The sequence below is a fragment of the Pelodiscus sinensis genome, chromosome 2 (assembly GCF_049634645.1).
Source record: "Pelodiscus sinensis isolate JC-2024 chromosome 2, ASM4963464v1, whole genome shotgun sequence".
In the NCBI taxonomy this organism is placed as follows: domain Eukaryota; kingdom Metazoa; phylum Chordata; order Testudines; family Trionychidae; genus Pelodiscus; species Pelodiscus sinensis.
In genome coordinates this window covers 58,864,544-58,882,765 of record NC_134712.1, presented here as the reverse complement: position 1 = coordinate 58,882,765, position 18,222 = coordinate 58,864,544, and the positions used below count along the sequence as shown (strand labels likewise).

The 18,222-nt window shown below is 39.7% G+C and overlaps 1 protein-coding gene across 3 annotated transcripts in view; it reads right to left on the bottom strand.

Moving 5' to 3' along the window:
- Nucleotides 1-1,043: 1,043 nt before the first annotated feature.
- Nucleotides 1,044-18,222, bottom strand: part of ARMC1 (armadillo repeat containing 1) — a 35,908-nt gene continuing 18,729 nt past the window's right edge. For all 3 annotated transcript variants that reach the window (XM_075920615.1, XM_006136620.4, XM_006136621.3), the window contains exons 4-7: nucleotides 9,211-9,400; nucleotides 3,963-4,079; nucleotides 3,786-3,860; nucleotides 1,044-3,272 (exon numbers count right to left, since the gene is read on the bottom strand). In XM_075920615.1, coding sequence (XP_075776730.1) covers nucleotides 3,081-3,272; nucleotides 3,786-3,860; nucleotides 3,963-4,079; nucleotides 9,211-9,400 — 574 coding nt within the window. In that variant the 3' untranslated portion in view covers nucleotides 1,044-3,080. The remainder of the gene's footprint in view (nucleotides 3,273-3,785; nucleotides 3,861-3,962; nucleotides 4,080-9,210; nucleotides 9,401-18,222) is intronic.

The following is an 18,222-nucleotide window of genomic DNA, read 5'->3' as shown; positions in this document are numbered from 1 at the left end:
TTGTTTTGATTTATATCTGGATTGAACTTCTTTTTATGCTAAGAAGATGCTGTCTCTATCAATAATGCATTTGCCAAAATCCTTTTATCCAGGAAATCTTGTACAAATAGAGCCATTTTCTCCCACAGACACAACTGGTAAAGGGCTAGCGCCCTCTGGTAATTAGCCACACTAATTCCACTAGATGAGGAAGGAAAAAACACTCTCAACCAGGGGATTAGTCTTTTTCCCTTTTCTGTCCTCAACTAAGTGGGCCTCACCAGACTACAGCCTATTATTGGCAGCAGCAGACACCAGAGATTTTGGCACAGGGTGAGTGTGAAAATATAAAAAGCCCTTCTGAGGTATCTGATACAACTTTTCAGCTTTCTTAGATACAGGCTGACAAGATGCATAGGTAGCCCAAATAGTCTCAATAGGTTGCAAAAGTCCATCCAGCATAGGTGGTAACATTAACCACCTCAAAATAGCACCAGAATACACTGTAACACCAGTTGGAATGCCTTTGCAGCAGCAAATGAAGGTAAATTCAAAGAAGATGCCATAGAATCCACTAGGTCACAGAACTACAGAGTGTCTTAAAAAGAAGATGATAAAGAAGCAATACCCCTATGTTCATCAGATACCAAATTGGGATCAAAATCTGTATCCATCTGATAGCTCCTCTTGTTGAACAGTATTTCCTCATCCTGTTCCTCAGACAAAATCAGGCAATACTGCTGAGGTGCATATGCACTCTAATGAGTACCGCTTGTAGAAGGTTCTATCATTTGGCTGCACCAGACAGCACAAAAACTGTTAATATGCACAGCCACTTGAAGAAGAAGACTGTTTAAATAACATTCTAAAAATATTAGCTGCATGCAGGACATAATGCACTAAAAAATGCTTCATGTGCTTCATTTGATATTATGATAGGCATTTGTGTTGCTCTCTCTTGAAATACAAAAGTAAAGAGCATGAGATTTTAGAAGCAGAAAACCCAAGAAAGTAACAGAAGCCAAATGCACTACGCCTCAAAAACCACAATACACAGGAGTAGGTTTAGTTTAGTTATATTACCCTTTATTATTTTACAATATATTTCAAAAATTCTAACAATGCCTTAACTGTTCTACAAGACCTGCAATACTGTCAAAAAATAGCTTACCTAAAGATTGAATGCACAAACTGTAGTACGCACTTGTACTGAACAATTAATACCCAAAGGGGTGTAGTAATTTAGTAAATAGGTGTGCAGCAATGCAAAATGCAAATGATGTTAACACAGAAAAGTAAACTTTGCACTCATGGCTATAGAACGGAGGGCTTTTCAAACACATTTGTTACTGTAACATTCTAGACAGCAATATGAGTAATATTACATATTTAAAGCAGTACATGCCCTGGAAAGCTTGTATGTTCAATCTGTGCATGTAAACCTGAATCAAAATCAGCTAGATACATTAAAAACCAGAGACAGTCTGCAAGTAAGCTTTTTCTTGTCCCAGAATGACACTGAATTTGAGTGGGTAAGCTCTGACTTCTGTTACTGTTGCTATTTTACACTATTTTTCCTGTACACTGTTGCATTAATAAGACAGGCTGTGAATGGTTTTCATTCCTGGCCCATAAAAGAGGGGAGTAATTTTCAGGGACAAAACATTTGTCTCAGCCTCCAAATTTAAAATGTAACTAATGCTATAGCATGGATGTCACCACAAAATAAACAAAAAACCCCAAACACATTGTCAGTTTTATAATAGCATTGCAGTTTTCAGCTGTATGTATGTGATGCAACAAAGCAGTACTTTAATTTTCAGTACACTGAAAATGCTTTCTAATATTTCAAGTACCTAATTTCATAGATTCTATCTACAGAAGTTTTACATTTGTTATCTCTTCTGGTCACAAAACAGAAAGAAGATATAATGACCAAGACACTTTAAACTTACACTGTCTGCAAGAAACAAGGTAAAGCCAATTTTTCAGGTATGGTTTTTGTCTTCTACAAGTTGATGCACTTTCATGAGAAAATTATGAAAGGCAATATGAGGAAACAATTACAGATCAAATTTCTGCCCAGAAATAAAAGTTTAAGGTCAAAATTTATCAGAGCGGCACTGTGGCATAATAGGCATTCAATTTATTTATTTTTCAAGTTTATACATTTTCAGTCACCATTATATTCATTTATAGGGGATTCAGTCACCATTATATTCATTCACTATTTGATAACTGAGTAAGGCCAATAACCCACCTTCTATCTCTGCAATAAGCTATGACCTGAGCAGATCATAGTGGTTAGACTACGACCTTCTTATCCAGCCTACATGGCAATTAGCCATATCTGGTACTATATATACAAAGTCACTCACACTCATCATTGAAATGATTTTCCTACAACAGTTTATTTTCTGAATAACATACGCATACATATTTATTTCTCCTCATTTAATTCCTCGTGTGTTAACAGCTCACCAGTGGTTCAAGGGCTGAAAAATACTTCAACAAACATAAGGGATTATAAAGTTCAAGTGTGTAGTAATTTTATTTTAATACAGAAAATGAATATGAAATGCTGGTTCTGAACATGGTTGGCAAAAATAAAAGGCAAAACCTAGGTAGGGTATATTTTCATCTGGAGTCAAAGTCTAGAATCCCCAAAAATATATTCTTAATCTGAAGTAAGGCAAAACAAAAAGGCATTTTGATTCATGCATAACTAGCACTAATAAGAATTTCCTTGCACAGAGGTCCTGAGACTTGAGTTGAATGGGTTTTCCCTATCGCTCACTTCATGTGCACTCAAACTTAAAGCTCCATAAGCAAAAATGTTTGGTTTTTAATAGTGGACCCATTTTAAAAAGGAGGCAATAAAAGATACATGAAGACAAACAAAAGCGACTTGATCTGAAGCCTCTGTCCTTTGACCTGCCTACCAGGCTAAATGGCCAATAAAATGTAAAATGCAGCATACATTTGTGTAATCTAAAAACTTTTCGTGATAATTTATTGCAAATTGCACTTGGCAGTTCACCACACCAATGGAAAACTGGCCACCCTGTTGGTTCATGCAGTCCTTTAACCCCAAACCCAAGTCACCAGTAGAAAGACCTGGACAAAAAGTTTGCTGCTGTGCTGAGCCAGCTGGCTGCGCCTTCTGGGTGTGACCCAACACGGGATACTGCTTTGTCTTGTTCCTTTGTGGGGCTTTCATCCTCTGGCAAATAGTCAGGTAGATCTATATTTTGCTCAACTTCCACAGGAGTATCTTGGAATGGAACCAGCACCTGATGAACAGAAGAGTTAAAAAAATGTCAAATGTTTTGAATGACAATGAAAAAAAAAATAAGGTCCTCATCCTGAGAAGAAATAAACACCCTTCAGGGTCACTTCCTAAATAACTGCCACGGGTAAATATTCGGTATTGTCACTGTGTTTATTTAGACTACATACAAGAAAAATACAACTTTAAGGTAAAAACATACACCAAAAAGTCAGATCATCTCTCTTTACAGCTGTGAAATAAAACCACATCAGTGTTTCTTGTCAAGAAGGCAAACTTAGCTTCCATACTGATCTCTCCAGGTCAGGACAGTCTAGCGTCAGAAAGAGATGGCTGACTTGTATCTCTTGCAAACGGTTCAACAGTAATTTCTAGCACATGGAAGAACATTTATGAGCAGGATACACTTTAACCTCTTTATATTGTGTATGAAACTCTGACAGGGTCAGAAGTGATGGGCATGGTAGTACAAGTGTCAGGGATCCAAGCCAGATATTTAGAATGAATTTTATCTCACCTCCTCTCCACTTTCACTTTTCACAACTTGCTGTGCTTTCATAACTTTGGTTGATGCTATTGCTGTTGCCAAAGCCTACAAGAGGGAGAAAATACAAGGAAAATAAAGGAAGATTTTTAATTGTATAGAACTGCAAAAGATACATAGACCACAAAGCAAATAGTTGTAAGTACTTACTTCTGCTTTTAAGTCTGACCGAATTCGGACTACACATCTTTGAACCGCCATTTGAAATGTAAAGCTAATAACGCCTTTAATTTTCAACAAGGCTTCTTCACAAAGGTTTCTTCGAGACTTAAAAAAAAAAAAAAAAAAGTATTAACACGCAAAGACCATATAAAAATATCAACCATGGATGTTATGAAAAACTCCTGCATCTATTAAGAGAGAGGAATAGTAAATAAGATAAATTTTGCAACAGAAAAAACAGTGCCGTTTACAATTATTTTAATATGTATGTACTGACATGTAATATTACTACAAATCTTGTCATAACAAAATCTAAATAATTTTTGCTTACATTTTAAAAGTAAAACAAGGATGGAATCGACTGTAAATAATCAGGAAAAAGAGCTGAAAAGCAAAGAATGTTTTTCTACGTATGATCAGCTAAACAGTCCCCTGAGGTTAAGTCTGGATTGAGTGGAGTGCTCATTGATGTGTAGTTAGTGTTTAAGTTGCTATTTATCAGACACCTTGTATCTATACTGACTGAATGCATCAAAGCAGCTGTTGTATCTTTCAGCTACCTCATCTGTGGCAGCTCATGGACATCAAAGCACAACACAGTCTTAACTCTGATTTCAAGGCAAAAATTGTTTGGTTAAAAAAAGAAGAAGAATGTTATGTTTAAAGCAAGTGACAATGCCTACTGTGCAATAACATTACATTGACCTGTACTGGTTGCTTTTATTCTACATTACTTTAATATGTTTTATTACTCTTTTAATATTTAGAAAACAACATAGTTAATACAAAGAGTGAAATATCAATTCTACCCAATTTGTGACTTCTACCACAAATTTAAAAAAAAATTGTAGTGGGTTACCAGAGCTACAGATCCCTGAAACGCCTGTAAAGACTCAAATGTTAGGATTAAAATCAGATTTGTGTATACCTTAATAATTCATTTTAATTGAAAAGTGCTGAGAGATCTTTGAAAGAGGCATTAAATAAGCCATATTAATATTATTATACAGTAGTTACTGGCCAATACTTAGACAATGGGGGTTTCACTACAGGAAGAACTATATTCATTTCACTGATCTGCCAACCAACCTGATTCAGCTAACTATACAAAGGCAAAACTCATCTTACATCGATAGACATGAATGTGACAGAACATTTTGAACTGTGTTGAAGAATATTAATAATTAGAATGATGGCAATACAGGAGGCCTGCACTAAATATCTTTACATAAAACACTGGATGTGAGAGATACATAGGGCAAACGGCATTGTATAAGTGAAAGACAAATAAAATGACCTCTGACCATGAGAAGAGAAGGCACAGGAACGCGAGACAACACAGCTTAGTAGACTGAACAGGTAATAATTACATGGATATATATTTAAGGATGTTAAGAGGCAGATAATTGGGTAATTGTGTAGTTGATATAATTTGTATAGACTATATGATTAAATGAGAAGGGAAGCATTCAGAAGGCACGCAGACAGCCCAGCTCCTACTACATTTAAACTGCAGAGCCATAGCATGGGTAGCTGCTGGACCCAGTGCAGCTCAGTTCCAGCTCGCGCCAGGTCCAACAACCCCTATCCACAGGGGGCCCCACTGGGAAGCTAGCACTCCCCGCAGACAGGAGCTGCTCCAGCAGCAGCCTCTGTTCATGGTCAGTTCACCGCAACAGCTCCTGTCTGCAGGAGATCCCAATCTCACCTGGCTCCCCATGCTGCTGCCTCTCATAGAGGCAGCAATGTTGGAGGGGGGAGTGGCACTGCAGAGACAGTGCTGGGGAGGAGTGGGGGGGCTGGCTCCCCCTGGCACCAGCTCCTGCTTCCTGCCTCAGAGGCAGCAAGGTGGAGAGAAATACGAGTAGCCGACTCGACTACCCAATAAGCCAGGATTATCGGGTAGTTGACTAACTACTCTTTTACATCCCTAACAACATATATCAATTGATACAGTCTCCACTTATGAGAACTTGGTCATATCATATAATCTGCACCTCTGTTTTCCTAAATGGATATAATACCTATTCCACAGATGATTTACTACATTAAGTTATAAAATACTACATGAATGCTAAGCCTCACCAGAATGTGTACAAATCCCTTCACTAACTAAACATGTGACAACTCCCACCAATTGGGAAGAATATCCTTTACAAAACTTGTCTACATATTGGCCACAAATCCCAGCTAGGTAATCCTTCTATTACAGCACTGAACCTGGGGCTGAGGAATACAAAACCTACAGGTAACTCACAGGTATCCATGTTTTACATTATGAATCAAGTAAATTTAAAATACATATAAAAAACTCATCTTGTCAAATGTTCCCAAAACCATCAGACCAACTGTGTATCATGAAGTAATTATGATAGATAAGTCATTTACAGTAGGTGAGGGAGTGGGAGGGATAAAACAGTGGGCCTAAAAGAGTTAAGGCTGCCTTTAGTGTAGTGTTCTCAAAAATTAATTAATGATTCTGATTACTTGGAGCTGAAAAACAAATCCTGCCAACTCTGGCTAAAATTATACAGACGATCCCTTTGTTGCCATTATGAAGTCTAACTGAAAAGATTAGACTCCAGTACATCAATCAACAGACTTCTGAGGTATTACACACATTGGTTTTTGACTGAGATCATTATCCAACTCTGTGGAATGCAGTTTTATTTTCAATAGCAATTTTGAGTTCTCAAACAAGTCAAGAAAGATTTACAGATTTCCACCTATTCCAACAGAATATGAACTGTTAAAAAGCCCTAGGTAGGTTGAGTCTGACGCATGAATTTGTTGGCCCAAAATTATAGAGATTTCAGGATGTTAAGATCAGTTAACTACAACTGCTTTTGTAGCTGGCTTGCCATTCACAGTCTTTGTTTAATCCTAAATTGATAGTGTCACTATCGATTTAGGATTTAACTGACACTATCAATATAGGATTAAACAAAGACCGTGAATGACTAGCCAACTACAAAAGCAGTTTCTCCTCTCTTGGTGTTCGCACCTCCATTTCTGCTGCTAGAAATGGGCCACATCCTCCCTGACTGAATTGACCTCGTTATCTCTGGCCTTCCTCTTGATTGGTACTCCTTTCTTTTCATGTGCCTGTATAAATATACCTGCCTCTGGAATTTCAACTACATGCGTCTGACGAAGTGGGTCTTTGCCCACAAAAGCTTATGCTCCAATAAATCTGTTAATCTATAAGGTACTACAGGACTTCTTGTTAATAAAAACAGACTCTGCTGTTTACTCACATGAACACAAAGAGGTAGGTGATGGGTTATCACTGCAGATAAAAATAAGATACAGGAAGAAGCACTGGAGACCATGGATGTGAACAGTTAATGATTACCTGGGAGCAGGTCCCCGCCTGCAACCTTTCCGCCTACCGTTGCTGCTTCTCGCCTAGCATGAGACTGCTGAAACCCAGCCTATGTGGGCTGGGAGCAGTCAGCTCAATGCAGAGTTAGAAGCAGCGGGGCTGGAGCAGTCTGGCGGAGTGGGGGCTGTTTCAGCCCAGCTGTAGCATGGAAGCTCCAGCCCAGCGGGCTAGAATACGCCTCATACTTAACCAGTTAACCAGTTAAACTTTATGTTTAATCAGTTAACTAATTAAATGAGATTTTACATCCCTACTGGAGAGAGAAGTTTTTTTGTTTGTTTTAATTTTGGCAGGGATGGAGGTAGTTATCTAATATCAAAATGTTTCACAATCATGGCAGAAAATGCTATGGCCACCCACATATATGCAGTTACATGAATACCTCAAGCCTAGTCTTCTTTGTGAAGTGCTATTGTTAACATTCTCTTACATTTTATAGCTCTCAACTTGTTCTAAACTTAAAACTGCTTTGTAGGGATGTTCTACTGCTATGGTGTTATACCAGGATTTATTTAAACGTTTCATGAAACTCACAGCACTAAATAAATGAGCTAATCCAGTCGGTGCATAGCCAGATTTTTCTTTTCCTTTAATAACAAGCTACGAAAACATGGTGGTATACTCCAGGCAAATGGAGAAACCTGAAGTTCTACTCACTACATTTAATCATCTAAATACCTTGTTATACACTTTTTGCTAGGCTAACAATGAATATCTTTGCCACAATGCTTAAAGAGTGAAATTGCATAGAGCTGCATTAACTCCATTTGCCAGGGAACACAAGTCTTCAGATCCATGGGCCTCAGTCCATTTATAGGATTGCATGTACTTGAACTGGCAGACCAAGGAGAAATGGATAGGGTTTATCTAGGTTTTAGAGAAACTTAAGAGATTCTGATGCACAAATAACATACAATGCTAGTAAACATAACGGGAACATACTATTGGAACAGATTAAAACATGGATTGAAATATATAAAAGCAAGTGGTATTGAGGAAGACTTGCCTGTCTATATCATGAACAAGTGAGGGCTCCAAGGTAAACATTTATTTCTTTACTATGCATACAAATGACTTACAGAACCACTTAATTTCTAAAGGAGCTAAATGTACTCACAAGAAATTATGAGGAAGGGAATGCCACTGACAAACTGGGTTCCCAGACACGCTTACTTGGCAAAAAGTAAAGTAACAAAGCAAAGAATCAGGTCTGATCATTTAAAATGGGTACAAAGCTGAAGATACAAAGACCTGAGGGCATTTGTAAAGAACATGCTTAAACAATCTCCATGCTATATGGCAGATGTAAAAAGGCAAACACAGCCTTGGGGTGTTGTACACAGGGGTATGGTGGATAAATCTGCAGAAGTTATTTTGACATTACATAAAGACACAGTGAGATTTCGCTACCTCAAGTGTGAGGCTGGTCACTATAGACCAGAAGAAAACATCTCACAGAACACAAAAAGATGCAGCAAAAGAGAATTACTAAAACTGAACGTTTCTTATATTACAGTTATTACATGCTGTACAGGCAACTGTGAAAAATAAGGACTTGTTTTGATTCCAATGCTCTGGCCACAGAGTGGTATCATTTCTGAGATTGACAAAAGGCAGTACCTGATTTACTCCAGCGGTGACTGAAACAGGAAACAAAATTGGCAAAGATGGAAATGGAGTTTTTTTTTTAAATACAAAGTTACAAAGCAACTAGCCATAAATTTTTATTTAAATTATCAGCATTTCATTATATTTCAATACTGAAAATAACATGCATATGCATTATCACAATATTTCCCTATAATTCCGAGTCTGATTCCTAGTGATCATAAGAACTTAAGATTTACTTACTGAATCATCAAGGCCATCTATATGTAAAACCACTGTTTTAGCACGTTTATTCGTACTGCCCAAGAAAAACTGAGCTTTCCGCCGGCAAGAATTCATTTCATTCACACCGTCCATGTCTGACATATTGGAAGACTGAAGGATATCATAAACTTCAGAGGCTAAAAGTTTAGTCTCTCCGGGTGTAGTAGTCCTTAAAGGAAAAACAATCAGCTGAGATTTATCAGGATATATTTTTGACGTGTTATTTCAAATAGCTGCCACAATTATGATTGAGTATCTTGAATGACCAGTGCACTACGGAAGCACGTTTATAATGGCTAATATGCAGTTGATGGAAAAAGTCCTTAAAAAAGAGGGAGGGCTACTTAGCCCCACTTCCATCATCCATATGTCAGTGCTACTACCAGGCTCAAAAGGAAGCCAGAAACTTTGTGCCTATGTTAATTTTATGCCTATGAGCTTCTATTCTACCATTATTTTATAAATGATATGCAGGCAGGTTACATGGGTTACATGGATCCGACTTACATCGGATCCCTACTTATAAACGGGGTGAGGCAACCCCGCACTAGCTGCTTCCGCCCAGCAGACCAGGGAGACGCGAAGCTAGCGCCCCTCCCAGTAGTCCAGGGAGACGCGGAGCGGCTTTTCTCAGCAAACACCTCAGCTTGAGAATAAAGGACTGAGGGAAGTGAGGTGTGGGAGAATAAAACTGAGCTCTGGAGAAATGTTTGGCTAGAGTTTCCCCTACAATATGTACCAGTTCCGACTTACATACAAATTCAACTTAAAAACAAACATACAGTCCCTATCTTGTATGTAACCTGGGGATTGCCTGTATCAAGAATTCTTTTAGTTTTTCTCTCTCTCTGCTATGCCTTATACCTATTTAGAAACCTGCAAACACAATACTGTAATTAAACTGATTGACAAACTTGGATATCCCCTCACACCATGTTGATTAGGATAAAACTCAACATGAATGAGTTGTGTAACTCTCTGTTTGCTTAATAGCATCAGTGATTAATGTCAGTTCCTTCAACTATATTGACATAGCTGTGCTACAACAAACAAGCAAATGCAGTTGTAGATATAACAAACAGTTGCCACTTTAATCTTCTGTAAATCCTTATATAAGAGGATATCAACATGATTGAGATAAGCATCCCATCTTTTAACTGCCTTGGGGGGTACTATTCTCCTCTTAGCTGGACTTTTAGATTTTAAACTTAGTCACAGAGATTAAGTAATAAGTAAAAAGTTATGCAGAAAGTCAGCAGCAGAGCCGAGACTAAATCCCAAAAATCAGATTGCCAGATCCCTGCTCTAACCACTATGCCACACATTTCTCGACTGTGGATCTTTAAAAACAGCACAGTGGGGATATTTCCTATTAAATAAGTTAAAGGTGGGTCAAAATGGTATAAACTATTTGGTTATAATCTTTAAAAAGGAAATGGATTTCGATATTAGACTGGTCATCTTTATTTTCACAACTGAATTTAATGACCTAGATTCATACCTGGAGTAATTTCACTGAGCTCCATGGAAGACTGGATTTAGCCCGTCATTAATAAACTAAAATATTTGGAATGAACACAAAACACTACAGCAACATCCTACAATTCATCTTACTATGGCCCATCATAGTTTTGTTTGTAGGCATAAATATACTTCAGTAAATAGCTATGTCTTGCCTTTGAAGTTTTTTTCCTGACTATTTCATCCCAATAAATAGCCTGAATCAAACATCACCCCCATCATCTCCATAATAGAAGAATAATGTTGGAGCAGAAATTGTAGTTAACTCCCTCCCTCTGGATCTTCTACTAAATCTTTTCTTCTTTTCCTTGTGTCTTTTAGATTGTACACTATTTAGGAAAGAGATGTCTGAGTTTCTCTAATTTAAGTGAAGGAGTGCTGAGCATGGTAAAGAGATACTGTGCTAAAAATAATGTCCTAAAGATAATAAAAAACAAGACTGGGGCCTGAACCAGAATATCACTTAAGCATTCACTTAAAATTAAGCATGTGCTTAAGTCCATCCATCTTCAGGAAGCACATACTTCAGTCAATCTGGGTCATGTATAAATGATGCTAGACAAAATGTGTACATGTGGTTCACAGCTTGAAGTTGAAGAAAGACATCTATATTTAGGGGCTAAAAGTGGACAGTAGTGCCATGTGAGCTAAGGCCTCAAGAAACACAAATTAACTTTCAAGAAAATGAAAGCTTTACAGGGTACTGTAACACTCAACAGCCATTTGTTATATTAAATTGTATCCAGCAAAATTAAGACACAGAAGCCAGTTTTCTATAATACCTATTTTCATTAAAATAAAATTCTTTTTTCGTTAAACTTAACTGGCTAGTTCACAGTCAGTATAACTTTTTTCCAAAAGTTTTTTTCCCCTAACTATAGGTTTCTTATCGACATATAGTACATCACAGAACACAAAACAATAAATTCAGAAAATAGAGAAATTGCAATAATAAAATGTAAAAGAACCACTAGAAGCAGCCGTAAAATTGCACCAAAATTTAAAATTCAAAGTTGCCCATATGGTATCTAATAATGAAAAGAGACTTACATTATTCCTTAACAGCAAGTTGCATATATGTTTAGTGCTCCCAAAATCACAGTTGGCATGAAATCTTATATAATTCCAGCTAACTTCATATAACTTCATTATTAAAACAACCTGCTAATTTGACAGCACAAAAAGCAAAATCTGCTATTTGGTACAGACACATTAGATAAGTTTTCTCGAGGTTGTTCACAAAACACTCCTTTTTAAAAAGCAATAAAAATGCTATGGAAAAAACTGAACAAATGTCTGGTTTGCAATGGCAGACAATTTTTGTTTAACAACAACTTCTACTCATGGCTTCAAGTTAATGGGAGATGGGTTGGGCATCAGAGGGGTTTTTTTTCCAGACACAGATATCACTAATTAAATTAGGGATGTTAAAAAGCAGTTAATTAGGCAACCATCTAGCCACTGAAAATCTTATCAGTTACACACTGCAGGCTCTGCAGCATAAAGTTTATACTGCAGGGCCCACAGCACATACTAGCTCCCAGCCCTGCTCCTGGCTCTGCTCCCAGGGAGCCGGCTGTTGCCCCACGCTGCAGACTCTGAAAGAGCCAACAGCACGGGCTGGCAGCCAGCTCCCTGGAAGCAGGGCAAGAAGCTGGAGTGTAACTGTTACAGTAACTGATAAGATCACAGTTATTGGTTAGCCATTTAAATGGTTACACTATTACTTCCCTAATTTAAATACTGATCTCTAAATCAATGCATTAAAGAGTCTTAACAGTATACATTGCAGAAAACTAAATTTTCTAAAAGTGTATGGTGTTTGTAGCAGGTTGCTCACAAATGTGTTACCTGATGGAAACAGTTGTTCAATAACATTCAGCTCACATCACATATATCCTATAACAATAGCTTAAAAGTAAAACTAAGTAAACAAACTGTTAAAGCAAAACAACCGAAAGTGATACTACCATAGTATAAAATCAGAGAAACAAACCAAAAATAGTAATATCAGTCAAAGGGAAGTTATAAGAAGTATCCATCTATATAATGCAATACTGACAATATTTGCAATAACTAAAGTACAAACAAAAAACAACATTAGCTGTCTGTCCATCCATGAGTCTGTTTGTTCAAGAACTCCTCCTAAATGGTAAGAGCTAGGACCATCACATTTGGTATGCAGCTTCCTCTTTTCATAACTTAAAGCAATGTAAGGGTTTGGTTGTGCCAGGAAAATGGGATCTCCTTAGAATGGGGTTGCTTTTCTTAAAATCATACAGAATCACCAGACAAATGAAAGGGCCTGGCTGGGAGTGCAAACCCCCACTATGGGACTGCCCTATCCTTGAGCCTCCCCCCCAACAATCTTTAAAACTAAGTAAACAAACGGTTAAAGCAAGACAACCGAAAGTGTTGGAACTCGACTAGCCACTCTCCTCCCATCTGCTGCTGGGGGAAGCTGGCTTAAAAGCTGGTTCCCCATCCCAGCACTCTCTCTGCGGGGATCAGGGAAGATGGGACAAGGGGGAAACAGAGAGAGCCAGGACTGAAACAGTCCCGCTCGCGCTGGTCCCACTGCTGCTCCTCTCCCTTAGGAATGGACAAGAGCCACTCGCAGCTCTTGTACATTTCAAAGGAAGAGGCACAGAGGGGAACCCATGCCAGTGAGGTATGCTTTGTTCTCCACTGGCACAGGTTCCCACTGCCTCTCTCCCTTTTAAATATACCAACAGTGCAGGTGGCTCCTGTACATTTCAGAGGGAGAGGCACAGTGGAATAGCAAGCGCCCCCCTTACCAACTAATCGAGTAGTCAATGGAAAGACCATCGACTACTTGATTAGCTGATTAATCTAAATTTAACATCCCTGTCACGAATATGGACATTGTAGTCTAACCAATGGACTATTTCTAAAATAACTCTTTACAACTACAAGATTATCATTCCTGTTATATATCTGACCCTCAAGAAGTGAATTCATGTCTGTATGTATATTGAGCTGACTTTTAAAGCTGGTTCTCAACATGTACTGGCTCCCACGTGCCCCCGTCCCACACTGCTGCCTGTGCCCCCGCCTGCTTCCCATGCTGCTGCTACAGAGGCAGCAGCATACGGAGAGTGGGGAAGGGAGGCGGCTCCCCAGGGGTCAGTGTTTGTGGGGAGTCAGTTTTTAAGACCGCCCTCTGTGTGTTCTGGCTCCCACCTGCCCCACTGAACTGCTACCTCTGTATCAAGAGTCAGCAGTATGGGGAAGGAAAGGGGGGCAGGTGTCCCCCAGCGAGATGGTGCACACTGGGACCAGGCTTAAAAGCCAGTTCCCCATGTACAGTGGCTCTCTGATAGCCCCCACTTCCCTGCCCCCACTGCCTCTGAATCTGAAGTGTTTGGGGGCAGGCAGGAGCCAATTTGTGCCAGGAGCTAGCTTTTAAGGCAGCAACGCAGAGGGGCAGGCGGGAGGATGGATGGTCCTTTGGGATCAGAAAACCTTTGCTTTTATATGATGAAATAAGATTTTCAGTAATCATCATATTTGACTAGGGTACCTGCATGAAAGCCTAAGGCTGGGTACTTTCAAGGAACTGAATTGTTTGGACTTCCGAGTAACCAGTGAGGTAGTACAGAAGCCGTTTTGTGCTGGTAAATCTAAATTAGTGGTGGGGAACCTAAGGTCTGGGGGCCGGGTGCAGGCTCAGGGCCCTCCCCAGCATTGGGAAGCATATACTGGCGCTCCAGCCACCCTGCCACCCTTTCTGGGGCTGGAGCACACAAAATCTACCAGGCTGGGCCCTCCATAGGCTCTGGTATGGATGGGGGATGTGGGGAGTGTCTTTCTCCTTCTCAGTTGGGGGACTCGTAAGTAAGGGTTTATTTTATTTTGGTTTTGCTTCTCACTTGCGTGTGGCCCCCGACTGATTTTTCTGTGGGTCAGTGGCCCCTAACCCAAAAAGGTTCCCCACCCTTGGTTTAAATAACAGAATATCCATCAGCTTTTGAAGTTTATCCATCCTACTGTTTGCTGTTTACCTTAATTGAATGACCTCAGCTAGTTCCCTGAACACACAACAAAGCACACTGACAAGAAATATTATGCAAACAATACTGACTATGTCTCCAAGGAGAGATACTGAACAAACAGATGCTGTATATATTGCGTGATATTTCTCTGGGTTTTGATCACAGAGAACAGTGGTTTTCCAAAAGCCATTGCCTTATGATTTTGCATCTGAACTTCAGCTATGCAAAACTGCTATTATGTATCTGCCCACTCATAACATCTACTCTACAATGTGCACAAACACAAGCAAATATTTGATTCACACATAAAACTTGAAGTAAGCAACTGTTCTGAAGAGGTTGCTCTGCTTATGGTCAGACTTAGACTAGTAAAATAGCAGCAGCCTTGGAATACTTGACCAGACATTAAGTAAATGCATTTAGGCAAACCCCGGGAATGACAAGAGCCTTACCTGCTCTGTTTTTACCAATCATGTAGCACTAGTTGTTGACTCAATGGACAATATGGTTGTGACACTTTATCCCGTGAAAAGTTCAGGGGGAAAAAGTCAGTCTGAAAATTAATTAGGGCTATAACACAATTCGTCTGGTCAGCAACTTTGACCATATTACTGGGTGACCACATGGTTGAGATTGCTGCTAATTTTACCTGCCTCAGGTCTGTTGTAGATAATCTAGATGGCACTGAGAAAGAATTGAAACCTGCACTGTAAAAGCATTATTATTAGGACCCTTCATCAACAGCATCTTTTGCAAACTAAAAATCTTGATAGCAGGGGACAAACTTGAGGAGAATATGATATTTTAGTGGTCAGCATCCTGACCCAAGGATTGAAACATGGGGCTGCACAGTCAAGATTGAAAAGACATTGGACACTATTCAGATAAGCATCTTGAGTGAGTTAAATTTGAACCACTGAATGTCTTAAATCACATGAAGAGATCCATCTTCTAAACAGGTCCAGCTCTTCCAGGCACTGTCGAGGCTAAATCCCCACTCAGATAATAAATGCAGAAGTGGGGGCCCGCAAAAGTACCCCAAAACCTTATCTTTCCAGGCACTGGTATAAAGCTTCCCCCCAAAATCTTAAAAACCTAGATTTTGGGGATAAAAATCCACTGCCACCACCCAAGTAATGGTAAGAAAACCAGGGAAGAGATCACTTGGGAAAGCTCAGCGCTAAAGTAAAACCAGGACACAAAAATTAACCAATACCAGGTTAATAAAAAAGAAAGAACTCTTATTATCACCACAGTACTCCTGTTACAAGCATAGTTGGATTGGCTAGATAAGAGCCACCAATTAATAAACTAATGGGGAATAAAACTTAGTTACAAAAGAGAGGAAAACCCATTTCTAAATGCAGACATCAGATTCACAATCCCAAACCATAAAACAATAAAACCTAACGGATTTATCTAAACTTTGCTCTACTTACAGATAGTGAAGAGACTTTTCTTGGAGAGAGACATTTTGTCTGTCCCCCTCAGTATCTGAGAGAAATTGCTCAGGGACAAAGGGGGGTGGGGGGAAGGGGGGGGAACAAAAATTCCTTTGTCTCAATTTGAAATCCCTATCTGCATTTCTATTGGCTGACTGCTACCTGGCTAGGTACAGTTAACCCCTTAGTCCCCAGGCTGCTGGCTAACACTCATGGTCATGACAGGCGCCCTAAGCTGTCGAATGTGGTATTTCCTTGGAAACTCTAAGAACTTCCCTACAAGAATCATCTTTGACTCTGACCTAATGAAAGCATGAAGAAAAAGACATGCTGCAAGACCTAAAACATGAAGGCTGGATGATATAACCATACATCTGTTCCCTGCAAACAATCTACCTTGTAATAAGCCAGTTTATGAAGAGACAGGTCATCATGGAAATGCATAACATGTTTGCTGTCCTCTATGCTGTCCAGTCAGCCTGAGTCAACTAAAATTTAATGGTGTTCCACGTTAAGTCTTGAAACACACTCTTTTTAATCTAATATCTACCCTTACCAATAAGCATAAAATTTGACTAACTGGAACTGGTTCCAATTAGAGATCAAATAAGTACACAGACCGTCCATCTCCTTGCTGTAAGCAACTACTATTAATCATTATGTTGAGATACAACCTGAAGGCATACTATACACGGTCTCCCACTGAAAACATGATAATATTTGGCCAAAAGTGTTTACCATCTAAAAACAAAATGTAACAAGTGGATGAGGCAAACAGATTAGAATGTTGGCCAAAAAAGGCAATACAAATACGGTTTGCACACCTAAATTATGCACATACAAGATGATGTGTTGTAATTACCAAACCTCAGCTTCAAGCATTTCAGAGAGCAAGTGCTTCATCAGTTTCTATTTTCACAAGAATACTGAAGATGGGAATTGACAAAACATACAAGCTCCCATACAGAAAATGCAACAATTTGTTAGTATAGGACCATAACAACTGCATAGCTTATCCTCCCCTCAAAAAATGTATCAAACAACAGAATAGGGCTTTCTTTTCTTGATTATATACATAACAGAGAACATATTTAAAGTATACAGCAGATATGTGATAAATATACAAAATATTTGCATGCTGATTTGTGTAAAATTAAAACAGGGGTGGGGAACCTTTTTTGGGTTGGGGGTTGCTGGCGCCCAGAAAAAACAGTCAGGACCACGCATAAGTGAGAAGTGAAGTAAGACGCCCCTGACTGTGAAGATGAAAGACAGTCTCCACATTCCCCTTGCACACCAGAACTTAAGGGAGCCCAGGCTCATATATTTTGTGTGTTCCAGCCCTGCAGGTGGCTGGGGGGCTGGAGCGCTAGTGCAAGCTCCCCAGTGCTGAGCCTTGGGGGCCAGATTGAGACAAGCGAGGGGCCACATTCAGCCCCTAGGCTTGAGGTTCCTCACCCCTGAATTAAAAGGACATTCTCCAACCAACATTTCTCCCTTCCCATTACCCACTATTATTCAGTAAGGATGTTAGATATCATTTAATTCAATAATCGTGTAATCGCACCAAATCTAGTGGTTACATGATTATTCAATTGTCACCAGCGGCAGGGCCAGCAGCCAGTGCGCTCCTGGCCTGCCCCCTGCAATCAGGGGCAGGGCAGCAGCAGCCTCTGTCTGGGGGTGGGGAGAGGGGCCAGAGCTCCCTGCGGACAGAGGCTGCGCTGGCATCACACAAAGCAGCCTCTGTCCGCAGCAGGCCCAAACCCACTGCAAACAGAGGCTGTGACAGCATTCTGCTTGCCCCACCCCCAACGCTACTGCCTCTGATACAGCAGAGGAAGAAAGGAAGAATTTGTGCTTCAAAACGGCAGTGCTGCATGGAGCCCAGGGCCAGCTGAGGCATCCCCAGCTGGCCCTGGGCTTCATGCGGCATTTCAAAATGGCAGCAGCGCATGGAGCTTGGGGTCAGTTGAGGACTCTCCTGCTGACCTGGGGCTCCAAGCGACGCT